The sequence below is a fragment of the Chiloscyllium plagiosum genome, unplaced genomic scaffold (assembly GCF_037043375.1).
Source record: "Chiloscyllium plagiosum isolate Xiang-an unplaced genomic scaffold, Cpla_swu_hap1 HiC_scaffold_20, whole genome shotgun sequence".
In the NCBI taxonomy this organism is placed as follows: domain Eukaryota; kingdom Metazoa; phylum Chordata; class Chondrichthyes; order Orectolobiformes; family Hemiscylliidae; genus Chiloscyllium; species Chiloscyllium plagiosum.
The window spans coordinates 56,738,855-56,757,082 of NW_028270158.1; the positions used below are offsets into that span (position 1 = coordinate 56,738,855).

An 18,228-nucleotide genomic window follows, 5' to 3' on the forward strand; every position below is an offset into this window, starting at 1 on the left:
AAGTAAAATTCTTAGAGGGCTTGATAGGGTATATTCTGAGCCATTGTTTCACCATGGCTGGAGTACTTTAAGCCAGAGTCACAATCTCAGCAGTCTAAGCAGCGGCTTTAGAATTGAGATGAGGAATTTATACTTACTTAGAAAACTATGAATCTTTAATTCTTCATCCTGGAATGCAGCAGTTGCTCAGTCAAGTATGTTCAAGGCTAAGATGTATAGACTTTTGATACGAAGGAAATGGGGATAATGCACGAAAATGGGTTTGAGATAAAAGAACAGCTATAATTCTGTTGACTGGTGGAGCAAGAGCAGAGGTCATATTCTCCTCTTTCTACTGTATGACCTTATGCCAATACAAACGCTGAACAGTTAGAGGAATGGACAATACATACCTATAATGACACTCTTGAGTTCTTTGAAGAAACCTGAGCAGCAAATAATCAAAACAAATGAGCAAGATACCATTATTTAAAACCCACTCAGTTTCAGGAGACCACCAAAGCCAAATGAAATTATATCTTCGGAGAACAGTAGGGTTGTTTTGCCAGGATGAGGTCTATTGGGCTTAAAGGCTCCAAATAAACGTATGCTGAGATCTTGTGACTGGAACACTATTAAAACAGGAAAAGGTGCAAATGTGAGTGAAATGTAAAGCTTTGAAAACGGAAGGACAGAAAGTTCACAAGCTATGATCATGTAGAATGAATGTCATCCACTAACTGCAATGTTGTACCAAGTACTGATTTAATAGAAAGAAACAAATTTATACAGGTTGTATGTTTGCTCGCTGACCTGGAATATTTGTTCTCAGATGTTTCGTCACCATGCTAGGTAACATCATCAATGAACGTCCATTGAAGCCCTGATGTTCTGTCCTGCTTTCTATTTATGCGTCTTGGTGTGTTGTGATGGGTGATATCACTTCCGGTTCTTTTTCTGACAGTTTGGTAGATGGGGTCTAAATCGATGTGTTTGTTGATGCAGTTCCAGGTTGAATGCCAGGCCTCTAGGAATTCCCATGAGCATCTTTGTTTAGGCTGTCCCAGGATGGATGTATTGTCCCAGTTGAACTGGTGGCCCTCATCATCTGTGTGTACGGAGGTTAGTGATGGTTGGTCATGTCTTTTGGTGGCTCGTTGGTACTCATGTATCCTGGTTGCTAGTTTCATGCCAATCTGTTCGATGTAATGTTTATTGCAGTCCTTGCAGGGTAGTTTGTATTTGACGTTCATTCTGCTGGTTGTTGATACAGAGTCCTTTCGATTCATTTTTTTAGATTAGATTCCCTACAGTCTGGCCCAACAAGTCTACACCAACCCTCCGACGAGTAACTCACCAAGACCCATTGCCCTACCCTATATTTACCCCTGACTAATGCTATGTGCAATTTAGCATGGCTAATTCACCTAACCTGTACATCTTTGGATCATCAAGAGCTCTTTCAGTGTGTTCGTAGGTTTGTGGGTTACCATAATGCCAAGAGGCCAGAGTAGCCTTGTCATCATCTCCAAGATGTCTTTAATGTGTGGTAGTGTGGCTAGAGTCTCTGGGCACATTGTGTCTCTTATTTAGGTTTGTTGTAACTGTGCTTATCGGGTACCCGTTGTTTTTGAATACGTTGTATAGGTGCTTTTCTTAGGCGTAGTTCCTGGGTGCTGCAGTGTGTTGTGGCTCGTTTAAATAATGTCCTGATGCAGCTCAGTTTGTGGGTGTTGGGATGATTGCTCCTGCAGTTGAGTATCTGGTTTGTGTGTCGCTTTCCTGAAGACGCTGGTCTGCAGCTCTCCACTGGTTTTTTGTTCTACTGTGACATCTAGGAAGAGGAGACCGTTGTTATTCTCTTCCTCTTGGTGAACTTTATACCCTATGGATGTTGCTTCTGTGTTTGTGGATTTCTTCCAATTCCTAAAGGCCTGGCATTCAAATCGGAACTCCATCAACAAACACATCGATTTGGACCCCATTTACCAACCTCTGAGAAAAAGAACCTCAAGTAATGTCATCCGCCACAACAGACCAAGACACATAAATAGAAAGTGGGACAGAACACTAGCGCTTCACCAGAGCCTCACTGATGATGTTACATAGCATGGTGATGAAACATCTGAAAACAAACCTGCCAGCTCAGCGAACAAACTTACAACCTGAACCACAATCTGAGCTACAAATCTTCACAAAAATTGCAGACATTTATACAGCATAACCTAAGGACATTTCGAAGCCAGCAAAAGACTTTTGAATTGTACCAGTGGCAGTCAATTTACTCACAGGAAGACTCCATAGACAGCAGTGTGATAATGTTCCATCCTAGTGATACTGTTTGAGGATTTAATATTGGCCAGGGCAATAGACAAAAAGAAACACTTTCTTTGGAGTACCTACTAAAACCTGCATTGCTTTGTTGCAGCTGATCGCATCCAATCATGTGTGCAACCAAAAGATTATTTGCAATGTTACAGTGGACAGGAGGAATCCCTTAGCCGAGTTCAACGTCTCTGCTGTCCCAGCCATCCTTGTGCGAGGCTTCTCATACACATTTGCTGCCAGTGTGAAGGTAGATGCAGCTGTCAATGCTACGTTCAGGTAAGAAGTGAAAACTGCTGTTTGGATATTGGAACACCATGTAAAATTTCAAAATTTGCTGTTGATACCAAACTTGGCAGTGTGGTTATCAGGGATACAAAGTGCGCACAACAAGACAATTAGGCTAGCAGAATAGGCAGACAATTGGTACATGGAATTTATGACAGATATGTGTTATGTGAAACATTTTTGGCAGAAAGAATGGAGAGAGTCAATAATGGCAGTGTTTTAAAACACTGAGGGTATAACAGCATCGGTCTCTGAAGGTGAGAGAACATACCAAGGGGTGGTTAACAAAGCATGCGGAATCTTGGGTCTCATAAATAGAGGCATTGAGTACAAAAACATGGAAGTTAAGTTGAACCTTTAGAATGCTCTGGTTAGGCCCCAACTAGATTACTGCACTCAGTTTGGTAACCACAATAGAGATTTACTAGAATGGTTCCAGAGATAGCCGGATAATTAAAGGTTGGGTTGGCAAGGCTGTGGCTATTCTTCTTGCAGCAGAGGTGATTGAAGGATGATTTAAGGGAGCAGCATAAGATTTTGCAGACTTTGTTAAAGATAGATGCAGAAAATGGTTTCCTGTTAGCTGATTGTACCAGATCCAGGGGACACAGTTTTAAAAGTTTGAATAAGTGAGATGCAATGCGAGGAAGAACTTTATATGCATGGAGTGGCAATGACCTGGAGCTGACTGGCCATTTTAAATGATGGATGCAGAAAAGATGAAAAGGGAATTCAATAGGCACTTTAAGGAAACTAATTTGCAGGGTTGCAGAGATCAGAGGTAAGATAATGACTGGATTGCTCTATTGGGAGCAGAAATGGACTTAATGGGCAGAATGTTGATGGATATGAGTCTGATTTTTTTCTAAGTAATGATTCATTCATGTAGGATTATCTTAAAATACTTGCTGACATTATACACCTTAGTTACTTTTCTACTTGCGCAGCTGAGGGAGAAGGGATTAGACTTTGCTATGATACTTGGTTAACAAGGTTAGAATCTACAGCGTAATTTTTTTTGTTCTATTCATTCATGGCATGTGGGCTTACTGACAAGACCAGCATGTGTTACACATCCTGGATTCCTAAAAAGCAGTTAAGTGCCAATGACATTGCTGTTGGTATGGAATCACATGGAGACAGGTAAGAGTTGCAGATTTCCTTTCCTGAATGACATTGAAGGACCAGATGGATTTTTACAACTTTTGCAGTGGTTGGATGGTTGTCTAGTTCCAGATTTTAAAAATTTTAATCCAAATCGCACCAAATGCCACAGAGTGATCCAACATTCGCCAGGATTTGTGAATTACAAGCCCCCATAACATTACCCCAATGCCATCACCTTCTTGGTTGTAAAAGATTATAGATGTAGCATAATAGCTAGACTCTTGGACTCAAAGTCCGAATGCTTGGAGCAATACTTAAAGGTAGTTCTAGTCCTGCCATGGCACCAGGGGAATTTAACTTTAATGAAATAAATAAATCCTGAACAAAAATGTGCTGTGAATCAGGGTGATCAAGTAATTACCAGATTATAGTAGAATCCTATCTGGTTCACGAATATTCTTCAGGGAGAAAAATCTGCCATCCTTACCTAATGTCATATACATTAGACTCCAGATTTACAGCAATGCAGGTGATGCTTCACGTGACTCTGAAATGAGCTAAGCATTCAGCTGTATTTAAGAAGTTGAGTGTAGGGGCTTTGCAATGTAGCTTCTGAAACTTAGAGCACTAGCTGTGCTTGTACATAATGAAACTCACACGTCAGGTGTGCAGAATCTGTGCTGAATGCTTCTGTTGCTTTGCAGGTGGGGCTTTGGAGATGGGAGCTACGATCAGGTTTATCAGTTCACGTGCCCGTATAACCTCAGCCTTTCAGTCCCTCAGCTGACAGCCAAGCAAGCCATGCTGCAACAAAATGTTACCCACATATACCAAAAGCCAGGTAAGATGGTGAACTTGAGACTCCCTGGTGAGTGGTAAGTGCCGAGTGCCTAATGACTTGTTCAAATGCTGTTTCTTGTCAGAGTGATGTATGTTTAGCTGTTATCAACATCAGCAGAAAGTTAGAACAGGAATGAGCTATTAGACCCATCGAGCCTCCTCTGCCATTCACTTCCGTCATGGTTGGTGTGATAATGACCTGAGTTTCATGTTTGTGCCTCAAAGCCCTTGACTCCCTTGTGGGTCAAAGGATTTAATTGTTGTAGTTAAAAATGGGAAAGTGTATTTTGTTTCAGAACTCTCACATTCCATTTTCAGAAGTGAATGACAGTGTGAGGAGAGGGTTGGGAAATCATATGCTCCTTGAATCTGGCAAAAATATTGTTAGTGATGGTACGATGATCTTGAGAGGGAGTCCATTCCTGATCACAACTGAGTGATCGTCAGGCAGTTTCTACAATGGGCAGGTATTCTGGTATATCACCTAGGGCACAGGAAAATTACTTACCTTCCAGCTCTCCAATTTTTAAAGCCACACGTCCCTGTTATTTCATTACTGAGTGCTTTCCTATATTTTTCTGAACAATCCAGTATCGGGCCACTTTGCTTCTGGTCATTTCTCTAATCGTATTAATTTCTTTCAACACATTATAACTTTCTACACTTGCGACATTACAGCAGGGGCCACATTTGAAAGGTATTTCCTCAGCTGTGAAGTAGTTTAAGATGTCTAGTCTTTATCAAATGCGCTATGTTTACTGGACGCTCTTTGACACGATTAGTGTAAGTCAGTGATGGTTTAGAAGTGTTTTAGTTAGTCAGTGGCTCAGAGGGACATACAATCACTTTGGAACATTCTGTATGACACAGCAGCACATATTGACAAGCAGACTGCAAACTCCAGATCACAGTGACAAGTTCAAGGTTAAATTGCACCTGTCCCTCTGCAGAATATCATAGAGCATAGCAAAGGATGTGAACTGACAAGTGGGTGAGGAGCAATTAAGAGAGCCCTAAGGCAAGCTTAGTATGATTAGGATCATAAGAGACTTGCCAGGTTTAAGAAGCACAGTTTAAAAATTGAATGATCTCCTGTTTAAGAGTGAGCTGAAGAGAAATTTCTTCTCTCTGAAGGTCATCAGCCTTTGGAATCCACTTCCACAGACAAACAGTGGACTCTGCATCATTATTGTCAAGGTTAGAGTGATGTTGAAAAATCACAGCAGGTCAGGCAGCATCTGAGGAGCAGGAAAAATCGATGTTTCATGCAAAAGTCCTTCATCAGAATTCTTGATGAAAGGCTTTTGCCCAAAACATCGATTTTTCCTGCTCCTAGAATACTGCCTGACCTGCTGTGCTTTTCCAGCACCACTCTAATCTTCAGCATCTGCAGTACCCACTTCTGCCTCTGCCCCAACAGGGCACAAATCAGAAACAATCTTTTTGAATGGCACAGCAGTCTTGATAGGCCAAATGGTTATATTTTCTTATAATCTTATAAAGGGAGACAAGATTTTTTTTTAGAAACGTTCAAAAACAAGGGAAGGTATTTTAATCGGTCTGTTCAGACATGTTATGACATACATATGGAGCAGATGGGACTTGAACCAGTCCAGAGGTAGGGACACTGCTACTGTTCCACAACAGCACTCTCACAAAGACCAGCTTTAAAGAGCAAATGAACAATGATTGAATTGGTGGAATTGTGTGAGTAAAGAACAAACAGAGATTAGGACTGCGAGCAGTAGAGGGAAATCTTTAGGTTTAAGTAGGTGGGTGAATCAATAGCAGCAAGACAGTCAACTCTGACTGCAGCCCCGGCAAACAGTTTAATTTCAGCATCCCTCATTTTCAGCTTTAGGATGCACTTCAGCAATATTTCTGTTTCTGCCCCGACCTGACTCTGTCGTGTGATAGACTCATAGGTGTATCAGAATCTGTCATCCTTCAGAGCCCTCAACAACTGGGCGAACCTGTCTGTGGATAGATGCTATGCCCCATTTCTTTGGTCATTCTACACTCACCAAATCAAAAAGAAGCAATTGATATAAATACTGAACTCCATTGATTTATATTGTCTGATTTCCTTTATTATTTATCCCTCAGTCAACACTAATTTAAAACAAAATAAGCTATTTGCTCATTACCTCTATGGGAACTTGCTGGATCTGAAGTGATTGCTGCATTTCCGATACTCCAAAAAGTAAATATATTTTAAGAGCTTTTCATTGGCTGTAAAGTACCTCAACGTCGTGAACATGTGATTTTTGCAAGTTTTTTTCAAATAGAAAGTGATGTGACTATTTTTCACAATTTCAAACTGGTCATCAAAAATCACAGGATTGCATATCTTTGGAGAATAAAACTGGAATCTGTGTTTGCCATCCACTTTCATTAAATGCAGAATTTTTTTTTTTGAATCTCTTTTTTTTATTTTATTAAACAAATATACAAAACACAGTTTACAAAAAACATTTACAGCTGTACACAAGAGACAGCAATTTTACATGGGAGAGGAGCAGCAAAGCAAGGCCCCAAACCCTACCGTTCGAACATTTTACAGGGAGATGAGGACAAACCTCAAATCCCAGTTCCACATATGACAAGACAGTGACAATGACATTTGTACATTAGACAATACTGTTACATACAAAAGTGCAGGCAATACAGACCCAGCCAGCCCCCGTCCCTCCCACCTTCCGACCACTCTAAGGCAGCCCGCTCCTATCCACCTTCCGGCTCTCGGTCCACCCCATGCCCCTTCCAGTTCTCGGTCCGCCCTATGCGGAATTTTTATTTTATTTTTTTTTTGGTTATATATTTTTTTCTTTTTTTAATAGTCTTTTACCCCCCACACTACCACCTAACTGCGGTAGTGCTTATTTTTTCCCCAGCACCCATGGTGTGTGTGTGCAGGTGTGAGACACAGTGAAAGACACAAAGTGCATGAATCTTTATTCAATTTCCACCACCAGGAAGATAGGAAAACACCCGGATAGCCAGTGACAAACACTGCCCTTCACATCAAAGGGCAGTGATGTGTGATCAAAACAGTGAAGGGGAGGGTAGGGACTAAATCCAAATAGAGTTGGAGGGGGAAATAATGCACTCCACTCCCTGCGGCGCCCACCTCTCCCTGAACAACTCCAGGGTGTTGGTCGACACCGCGTGCTCCTTCTCCAAGGACCCGGGCCCTAACGTAACCGCGGAAGAGGGGCAGGCAGTCGGCCCTAACGACCCCCTCCCCGGCCCGCTGCCTGGACCTGTTGATGGCAAGTTTGGCCAAATATGCGGAATTTTTATTTATTTTTTTCTTCTTTCTTTTCCCCCCACACTACCTAACTGCGGTAGTGCTAATTTGATGTCCTCTTTTATTTTTTTTAATTTTATTTTGTTTATTTTTCTTTTTTTTTCAATTTAACCCCCACACTACCACCTAAGTGCAGTAGTGCTTATTTTTTTCCCCAGCACCCATGGTGTGTGTGTGTGTAGGTGTGAGACACAGTGAGAGACACAAAGTGCACAAATGTTTATTCAATTTCCACCACCAGGAAGATAGGAAAACACCCGAGTGGCTAGTGACAAGCAGTGCCCTTCACATCAAAGGGCAGTGCTGTGTGAAGGGGAGGGTAGGGATTAAATCAAAATAGAGTTGGAGGGGGAAATGATGCACTCCACTCCCTGCGGCGCCCACCTCTCCCTGAACAACTCCAGGGTGTTGGTCGATGCCGCGTGCTCCTTCTCCAAGGACACCCGGGCCCTAACGTAACCGCGGAAGAAGCGCAGGCAGTCGGCCCTAATGACCCCCTCCCCGGCCCGCTGCCTCGACCTGTTGATGGCCAGTTTGGCCAGGTATGCGGAATTTTTATTCTGCATGTACCCCACCCCTTAATTAAGTGGCTTCATCCAGGAAAACGTTTGCAAGGTGGAAGTGGAGGCGGCTGGGTTTTGTTCCAGAGCCCTTGCAAAGAGTTGGCATGCTGGTTGAACAGCTTCCTTCTGGGCAAAGTTCAGAGGAAGGGTCACTGAACCCTAAAAGTTAACTCTCGATTTTTTTCCACGGATGCTACCAGACCTGCTGAATGTTTCCACCCATGTCTGGTTTTGTCCCTGCTGTGCTATCTGGGTTAGTGCTTGCAGGGAGGAAGCAGGGAGCACAGGAGGGGGAGAGAGTCCATCACTTCAGCCGAGTGTGAAATAAAACCGAGTGTCTTGTCTGTTGCTCCACAGGTGAATACAACCTTACAGTGTCTGTCTCGGATAAGTACGATAACGCCAGCCAGCTGGTTCCGTTGAGTGTCTACAGTTACCTCAGCAACCTGTCCATCAACGTGAGCAGCGAGGTCCTGTCCACGCGCAAGCCTGCGGAATTTGAGGCCATTCTGCTGCCGTCCCCCCGCGGGGTGACCTATAGCTGGAGCTTCGGCGACAATTCCACGGAACTCGCCGGGGACCTTCGCCGAGTGACACACACCTTCGGCAGGGCTGACAGGTACAAGGTCACCGTGCAGGCCAGCAACGTGATCAGCATGATCAGCACCCACCGCTGGCTGGAGGTGCTCGACGAGATCTCCGGGCTGCACATCGCCGACAACAGCCCCACCGAGCTGTACGCTCCCACCATCGTGCACGCCTCGGCCCAGACCGGCAGCCGGCTGCTCTGGGTTTTCGACATGGGGGACGGCAGCGCACCCACCGCAACCAGCTCCTCGGTCATGAACCACACCTACTCCGAGGTGGGCAACTACACGGTGGTGGTGACCGCCCGCAACGCGGTCAGCACCGCCAACGCCACCCGGGTGGTGCGAATCTTCGTGCTGCACGTCAGCAGGGTCCGGCCGGCAGGCTGCGTCCGCCAGCTGCTCGACGTTAACTTCACCGCCTACACGCCGGGCGACTCGGCCGGCTACATCTTCTTCTGGGACTTCGGCGACGGCTCACCCAACCAGACGGTGCCGGGCGAGCCGAGCGCCAGCCATAACTACACCAGGAGTGGGGTCTTCCCACTCTACCTGGTGGTGTCCAGCAGCGTCAACCAGGTCAACTACTACTCCAACGTCTGCGTTCAGCCCGTCATCAGCCACGTGACCATCAGCCCTTCCAGAAGCTTTCTCGCCGCGCGCCAGGAGGGCACGTGGCGGGTGGACGTCCGTCCTGACGGCCATTACACCTACCTGTGGGAGCTCGAGCCGCAACTTCACGGCCGGGAGGCGAACCTGAGCTTCGCCGAGCCTGGTCTGCACTGGGTCAACGTGACCGTCTTCAATAACGTGTCCTGGGGCGACGCCAGCGCCTCGGTGCAGATTCAGGAAGCCCTCACCATGCTCCAGATTGTCGTGCACGGTGCCCAGTCGCTGGCCGATCTGGTGGTGCGCCGGCCGTACACCTTCCTAGCGGCGAGCGACGGCACCCAGGTCCGCTACAACTGGGATTTCGGCGATGGCACAAACAGCACCGGCAACAACGTCTCACACTCGTACGCCGCGGCCGGCCCATTCCGAGTCCGGTTGTTCGCCTCAAACGCCGTCAGCCACGGTCTGAAGGAGGAGCAGGTTATGGTGAAAACGCCGCTGCGGCGGCTGCAGCTCACTGCCAACGCCACGGTGGCTCCGGTAAACCTCTCGGTGGGCTTTGAGGCCAGCCTGCAGGAGGGCGACTACGCGCGGTATTCCTGGTCTTTCTGCCGCTGCTGCGAGGTGACTGAAGGCTCAGCCAACATCTCGCACGCTTTCACCCGCGCTGGCATCTTTAACGTGACGGTGCGAGTAGAGAATGGAGTGAGCTTTGAGCAGGCCAGCATCCAGATCCACGTGCTGGAGGAAATCCGAGGACTGAAAATGAGCTTGGGTCACCTGGTGGAGGGCTGCTGCTTGGCCGTCAACCAAACCCTGTGGTTCCAAGCAGCGAGCAGGTTTGGCACTGAGGTCTCCTACAACTGGACTGTTTTGCGGGAGGATATGGTCCTACTGACAGCTAACACCACCTCCTCTCAAATATACTTACTGGAAGCGGGCTCCTATGCGATTGTCCTTCATGCCAGCAACCTTCTGGGGACCGTGAGTGTGAACAGGTCAGTCACAGTCCTGGAGCCCGTTGACATTGTTTCATTGTGGGCCTCACCAGAACCAGTGGCAGTGAACAAATCCACCAGCATCACCCTCATCATGGGCAGTGGCACAGAGGTGACTTACTGTTGGGCACTGGATGGAATTGCCACGGTTTCCACCAACCTCTCTTTTATCAGTTACAGCTTCCAAAGTCCTGGGGTGAAGCGAGTTAATGTCACTGCATCAAACAAGCTCAGCTCGCAGAGTGTGACTCAGCTGATCCGTGTCCAGGAGCCAGTGGCTGATGTGACGATCACTGCAGGTACTTCAGCCAACCAACAGTATGCAGCCACCAACACCACAGTGTTCTTCCAAGGCAGCACGTCCAGTGGATCCAACATCTCTTGGCTATGGACACTTCCATTCACGGTAGATCAGCAGTTTGGCCCGGAAATGAATAAGTCATTTCCTTTACCTGGTGTATACAACATCAGTTTAAATGCCTCAAATGATGTAAGCTGGGAAACAGCTTCGATGAACTTCACAGTTCAAGACAAAATACAAGGACTTCAGCTCGAAGCCTCCAAATGGGCAGTTGCACCCGGCCAAGATGTGATTTTTTCAGTTAAGTTGTCCTCCGGGACAGATGCCAGGTTTTGGTTAAGTGTTGATAATTTTACGATGCTGCTAAACAGCACAAACTATAGGTACCTTTTTTCACACCTTGGAACATACGAAATAACCTTGAAAGCAGAGAATCAAGTGAGCTGTGAGCACACTAGCATTGAGATTCATGTGCAGGAACCTGTTGCAGATTTAAGGCTGGTGAATTGTAATGAGCAAGCCATCCCAGCAGGTGTAATGAAAAACTTTAGTGTTGCAGTCTCCAGTGGCTTTCAGGTTATGTACCAGTGGCACTTTGTGTTAGGAGACTATTCTGATATTATCACTGGGCAAAATGTTTCATATACACCAAAGGTGCAAGGCCGATTAAGCATCTTCCTAAAAGCATTCAACAATGTATCTGGGGAGGACATTACAGCAGGGATCCTGGTACAAAATCAAATTTTAAAAGCTAGGCTTACAGTGATGCCATCCATCACTGCAGTCAATGAAACAGTCCATTTGAGTCTCGCTGTGACACCCAGTTTCAGCCAAGCAACTTTCACGTGGAAGTTTGGAGATGGATCCCAAATTAACTTTGCAAATACATCAGTTGTGTCTCACTCTTATTTGCGTCCTGGAAATTACCTGGTAGAAGTTAATGCATCCAACCTGGTGAGCTTCTATGTTGCACAGGCTACAGTGACTATCTTGTTGTTGAAATGTGACCCACCCAAGGTCAGCATGATCCTCAGTGAGACTATGCAGCGATCTCAAAGAAATTACTTGGAGGCAGACATTGACCTCAGAGGATGTACAGAGTATCAGGTGGAATATTTGTGGGAGATTTACAAGACCTCCAGCTGCCTGACTCTGCAAGGAGTGAAACAAGTTCAACTTCCAAATGTAGACTTGAAAAGACCTCGACTGCTTCTGCCCAACCTGGTGTTGGATATTGGAAGATATTGCATTGTATTTACTATTTCCTTTAAGGGTACCTCATATGTGAAGATCACACATTCCAGCATAACGGTCATTCCCAGTGCACTTGTCCCAATAATAGATGGAGGAACATACAGGTCATGGTCCACAAAGCAGGATCTTGTGATGGATGGTACTAAGTCTTACGATCCTGACCAGCCGGCTGACAGTCAAACACCTCTGAACTATGAGTGGTTGTGTACATATTCATGTCTGGTAAGATTCTGTTGCAAATTCAAATGACCTCATCTTTGCGCCAAATGTCACATAACTTTTTGTTGCAGGATAAAACCTGGACCAAAGCAGTGTTTTATTTATCACTGTAATTTTAATCCCATGCTCTCAGATTTGCTACATTGAAGCAGAAGCTGGGAAAGAATTTTAGACTGAACATGGAATTCTAGAAGAGTCTCTTGTGAAGCATAAAGCCTGAAAGGCCTGTTTGCTATCCTGTATATTTTAGGTTAATGTATACCTATTTACACTTGGGGATCAGTTCCATTTCTGTTCTTTACATGAGAGACCATGCATGTATATGTTTTTTAAGGAATGATCAGAACTAAAGACAATACTACAAATGTCAACTGCAGTATAGCCTCAGGAGGTTTGTCATTTGTCTTAACCTCCCACTTGCATTTCCAGCTGCCTTGTCACATTGTTTTGTCATTGAATTTGATGAGACAGTTATCCAGGGTCTCTTTCTCAGTTTGTCTGTCAATTCATTCACTGTCTCATTCACTTTCCACTGTTGTATCGATGTTCAGTTTCATCTGTCACCTGGTCTGGATATCAAAGTCATTCGATAAATCACTTAACGCTACCCCAGTCTTTCTATTCTCCCCATTTTTATGCTATTAGCCAATCTGACAAGCTCACTGAAAAAGGAAGTGCTTTCAAAATGCAAAAGATTAATAGAAACTACATATTTTTAACAGATGTAAACGCATCCCTTTAATGTTTAATTATTGATGGCTTGCCTTTTGTAGGCTGCAGAAATTATTGTCATTTATGCAAAATGAATCCCTTGAAGCTTGATCGCAACTCACATAGAAGCATTTAATGTAGCTTTTGGTTTGGGATAAATAAAATTCAAGTATCCAATTGTGCGGGTAAATGCATTTTTACCTCCAATCTGTAAGAAATTCAAGAAACCTGTCACATGAACTTGATAAATGTATTTTTGTGGTAGAGTTCCTTTATTTTTCTATATCATAGGTTTTAATTTTGAGAAATGGAGCTTTGCTAGCTAAAGTTAGATTCTCCAAGGCTGTCTATCCATTTAGCCCATGGCTAATGAACATTCCTGTAATGTGCATTCTCTTAATATCTGTTAGTCTAATATGATTGAGAGAGGTACATTTTTGTTCAATTTCGAAAGTTGCCAAAAGTTTTGTTAAAATGTATTCACAGGGTGTGGGAGTTGCTGTCAAGGCCAACATTTTATTACCCATTGTATTTGCCCTACGAGTGGCCTTGAATCCTAATAGTCCACGTAGTGTCATGCACCCACATACTGTAATGAAGTTTCAGGATTTTAGCCTAGTGGTGTTGGGGAATTGATGATAGGTGCTGTGTATCATGAGGAGAGCTGGGACGTAGTGGTATCTCCTTGCACATGCTACCTTCTAGGGCATGGCAATCATTGCCTTGGGATGGGCAATTGATGAAGAAAGTATATCTAAAGTTATTCCCGTTCCTTCTGAGAAAGATTGGAGACACCATGGTATTATTGAAATAAGTCCTATGTCATGGTCTTGATTCAGGACAGACATTGCTGAAAGGATTACTGAAAAATTGCATTTCTTATTTTTAGATGGGCAAAATGTGGATAACGCTCTTTTAGTTACCGTAATATCTGCAGTGTTATCCCATCCTTCAACCATCTCTTAATTAGGTGCACCTTTCATACCATAGACCTCAAACCCATCAAAACATTTTTCATTAATTGAAGGTTCACTACAAATCTTTGTCCTTCCCACTTTCAATCAATATTATGGATCTCAATGTTAATTGTTTCATAAAAGTCTGCACTTATTTTTCATAAAGTGGATTTTAATCCGATTAAGCATACTCCAAGCTTGTTAATAAAAATACTAAGTACATTTTCAGAAAAAAATGCATCCAAACTAAGTAGCGCAATAGAGTTATATGGCATTACGATGGCTGTACTCCCCACTATGTATGTGCCAACAGTGAACATTACTGGGCTAACATCACTACAACATCACCCCAACTTCACTAGGCTAAAATCCTATCATTACAGTATGGGGGTGCACGACACTACATGGACTGTAAGGATTCATGGCCGTTCACAGGGCAAATACAATGGGCAATAAAATGTTGGCCACAGTACACGTGACAATAAATTCAATTCATTTCAATTCAATTCAACCAACAAACATCAAAATGCACTGATCTTATTTACCTGCACGTGGTCCATAGCCTACTCTGCTGTGGCATTTTAAATGCTCATCCAGATGTTTCTGAATTTTTTTTCCCAGAGTACCCAGTGCCACCACACTCTCAGATAGTACATCCCAGATTTTTTAACCATCTGCTGGGTGAAAAGAAGATTTTCTCAGATTTCCTCTAAATCACCACCTTAAACTTTTGCTGTCTGGTCTTTGGCAGATGTGTCTATGTTGCAAGCTGTCCATATATTGGATTTTCCTTTCTTTGCCTGATCATGATTTTGCTACTGTTTGACCAAAGACAGTAATACAAATTCCTATTCAGAACAACAGCAGCACCACAAGCTTACTGTGGGTGAAAGGATACATTTTGGCCTGTTGAAAAAGGGTTCATTTATTGAAAAAAACATTTGAACAGAGCCTCAGACATCACCTCTATCTATAATTTAATATTTAAATCAGGAATACTGATGAGTCACACAGCAAGCTATACAATAATAATTTGCATTTATAAAGCACTTTCGACACAGCAAATTTACCAAAGCACTATACAAGAGTGATTATTGAGTAAAATAGGATACCAACACCGTTGATGAGATACAGAGAAAAGGATTTACATCTTTGTTGGATAGATAATTTGAAGGAATGACTTAAAGGAGAAGTGACTGAGGTAGATATGTATAATGAAAGAATAGGGCTCAGGCAATCTGAAACGCTGCTAACAAAGAACAAAGAAAATTACAGCACAGGAACAGGCCCTTTGGCCCTCCAAGCCTGTGCCGATCCAGATCCTCTGTCTAAACATCGCCGCTCTTTTCGCATCAGAGAGTGGCGGGAGCTGGGCGGAAGTGAAGGCAGAGCGCAAAGCCAGTCGGGAAGGTAAGTGATTGTTATTTGAGTGGGTGTGTTCTATGCCCCAGGTCCTACAAAGTAGGGCCTCCCTCCCTCCCTCCTCCTCTAACCTAAATTAAAAGTCCACAGATTTGCCCCAAAAAGAGGGTGCAAGGAAGTTCCTGTGGATTGAAGAGTGAGGCTTTAGCTCAGGAGTCTTTGACAAGGAGATTGAGTGAAGTGATTACGCCACAGTTGAAGAGGGTGAAGACAAGCTGGTTCAGTGTGCTACGTGCTTGATGTGGGAGGTCAACGACTCTGGTGTGTCTGGCTCGTATAAGTGTGGAAAGTGTGTGCACGTTCAGCTACTGACAGAGCATATTGCAGCACTGATGAAAGAACTCGAGGACCTTAGGCTTATCTGAGAGAACGAGATCTTTCTGGACAAGACCTTCAGCGAGGTTATTACACCGATCGTACCAGAAGAGAGTAGAAGAGAGCAGACGATGAGGAAGGCAGAGAGGAAACAGGTGCAAGAGACCTCGGGGGAAGTACCTGTCAGGAACAAGTTGAATCTTTTGGAAACAGTAGAGACAGATGACACTGCCAGTCCGCGAGGCAGCCAGGTCTGTCAATCAAAAGTTGGTGTGGAGACAGAGTGGAAGAGTCAGACATCGCACAGAGCCGTGGTAATAGGGGACTCCATAGTGAGAGGAACTGACCGGGGTTTTTGTGGCAGCAGGCGGGACTTAAGGATGGTGTGTTGCCTTGCTGGTGCCAGGGTTAAAGACATCACAGACAGAGTGCAGGAAATCCTCAAGGACGAAGGTGAAGAGGTGGTGGTACATGAAGTCACAAATGATGTCGGGAAGAAGAGGAGGAACATCCTACAGCGGGGCTTCGGAGAACTAGGAAGAAGGCTGAAAAGCAGGACATCCAAGGTGGTTATCTCCGGTTTGCTTCCAGTTCCTCGGGCTGGTCAGGCCAGATACAGGGAGATAATGGACTTGAACGTGTGGCTGGGGAACTGGTGCAGGAAGCAAGGATTTAAATTCTTGGATTACTGGGGTATGTTTTGTGGTAAGCATAAATTCTTCAAGAGAGACGGTCTGCAGCTTAATAGGTTAGGGACCAGCATTCTGACAGGCAGGTTTGCTACTGCAACACAGCTATGTTTAAACTAAGTAGCGGGGGGGGGGGGGGGGGGAGGGGACAAACTGGATGTTTAAGAATGAAATTGGAGGGAAAGTTAGAACAAGGGAAGTCAAGTAAGACAACTGTATCAATGAGGCAGAAAACTCGGAAAGGGATCATGCTGTAAAGTTGAGTGAAAAAGGAGTTGATGGGAGGGGTGAGGGCAGTAACAAATTAAAAATACTATACATGAATGCACGAAGCTTTAGAAATAAGATGGATGAGCTTGAGGCTCTTTTGGAAATTGGCAGATACGATATTGTGGGGATAACTGAGACGTGGCTTCAAGTGGACAGGGCTTGGGAAATGAATATTCAAGGCTACACATGCTATCGTAAGGACAGACTGACGGGCAGAGGGGGTGGGGTGGCAATGTTGGTAAGGGATGATATTCAGTCCCTTGCGCGGGGGGACCTAGAACCAGGGGATGTAGAGTCAGTGTGGATAGAGCTAAGAAATTCTAAGGGTAAAAAGACCCTCTTGGGAGTTATCTACAGGCCCCCAAACAGTAGTCTGGATGTCGGATGTAAGTTAAATCAGGAGCTGAAATTGGCCTGTCGCAAAGATGTTACTACAATTGTTATGGGGGATTTCAACATGCAGGTAGACTGAGAGAATCAGGATGGTATTGGACCTTAAGACAGAGACTTTGTGGAGTGCCTCAGAGATGGATTCTTAGAACAGCTGGTGCTGGAGCCGACCAGGGAGAAGGCAATTCTGGATCTGGTATTGTGCAATGAACCAGAATTGATCAGGGACCTCGAAGTGAAGGAGCCATTGGGAAGTAGTGACCATAATACAATAAGCTTCAATCTGCAATTTGAGAGGGAGAGGGTACAATCGGAAGTGACAATATTTCTGTTGGATAAAGGGAACTATGGAGCTATGAGGGAGGAGCTGGCCAAAGTTCAATGGTGCAATACCTTAGCAGGGATGACAGTGGAGGAACAATGGCGAATATTTCTGTGTATAATGAGAAGTTGCAGGATCAGTTCATTCCAAAAAGGAAGAAAGATCCTCGGAGGAGGCATAGGTGGCCATGGCTGACGAGGGAAGTTAAGAAACATATAAAGTTAAAAGAGAAAAAGTATAACATAGCAAAGATAAGTGGGAAAACGGAGGACTGGGAAGCTTTTAAAGAACAACAGAGGATTACTAAGAAGGAAATACGCAGAGAAAAAATGAGGGACGAAGGTAAACTGGCCAATAACATAAAGGAGGATAGTAAAAGTGTTTTTAGGTATGTGAAAGGCAAAAAAATGATTAAGACTAAAATTGGGCCCTTGAAGACAGAAACAGGGGAATATATTATGGGGAACAAAGAAATGGCAGAAGAATTGAATTGGTACTTCAGATCTGTGTTCACTGGGGAAGACACAAGCAATCTCCCTGAGGTAACAATGGCTGAAGGACCTGAACTTAAGGGAATTTATATTTGCCAGGAATTGGTGTTGGAGAGACTGTTAGGTCTGAAGGTTGATAAGTCCCCGGGGCCTGATGGTCTACATCCCAGGGTACTGAAGGAGGTGGCTCGAGAAATCGTGGATACGTTGGTGATTATTTTCCAGATTTCGATAGATTCGGGATCAGTTCCTGCGGATTGGAGGGTGGCTAATGTTGTA

At 44.4% G+C, this 18,228-nt stretch overlaps 1 protein-coding gene across 3 annotated transcripts in view; it reads left to right on the forward strand.

Annotated features, from left to right (window-relative positions):
* pkd1a (polycystic kidney disease 1a) overlaps positions 1 to 18,228 on the forward strand; it is a 210,696-nt gene that overhangs the window by 94,291 nt on the left and 98,177 nt on the right. For all 3 annotated transcript variants that reach the window (XM_043711199.2, XM_087997973.1, XM_043711198.2), the window contains 3 exons: positions 2,408 to 2,583; positions 4,404 to 4,540; positions 8,770 to 12,386. In XM_043711199.2, the coding sequence (XP_043567134.2) occupies positions 2,408 to 2,583; positions 4,404 to 4,540; positions 8,770 to 12,386 (3,930 nt within the window). The remainder of the gene's footprint in view (positions 1 to 2,407; positions 2,584 to 4,403; positions 4,541 to 8,769; positions 12,387 to 18,228) is intronic.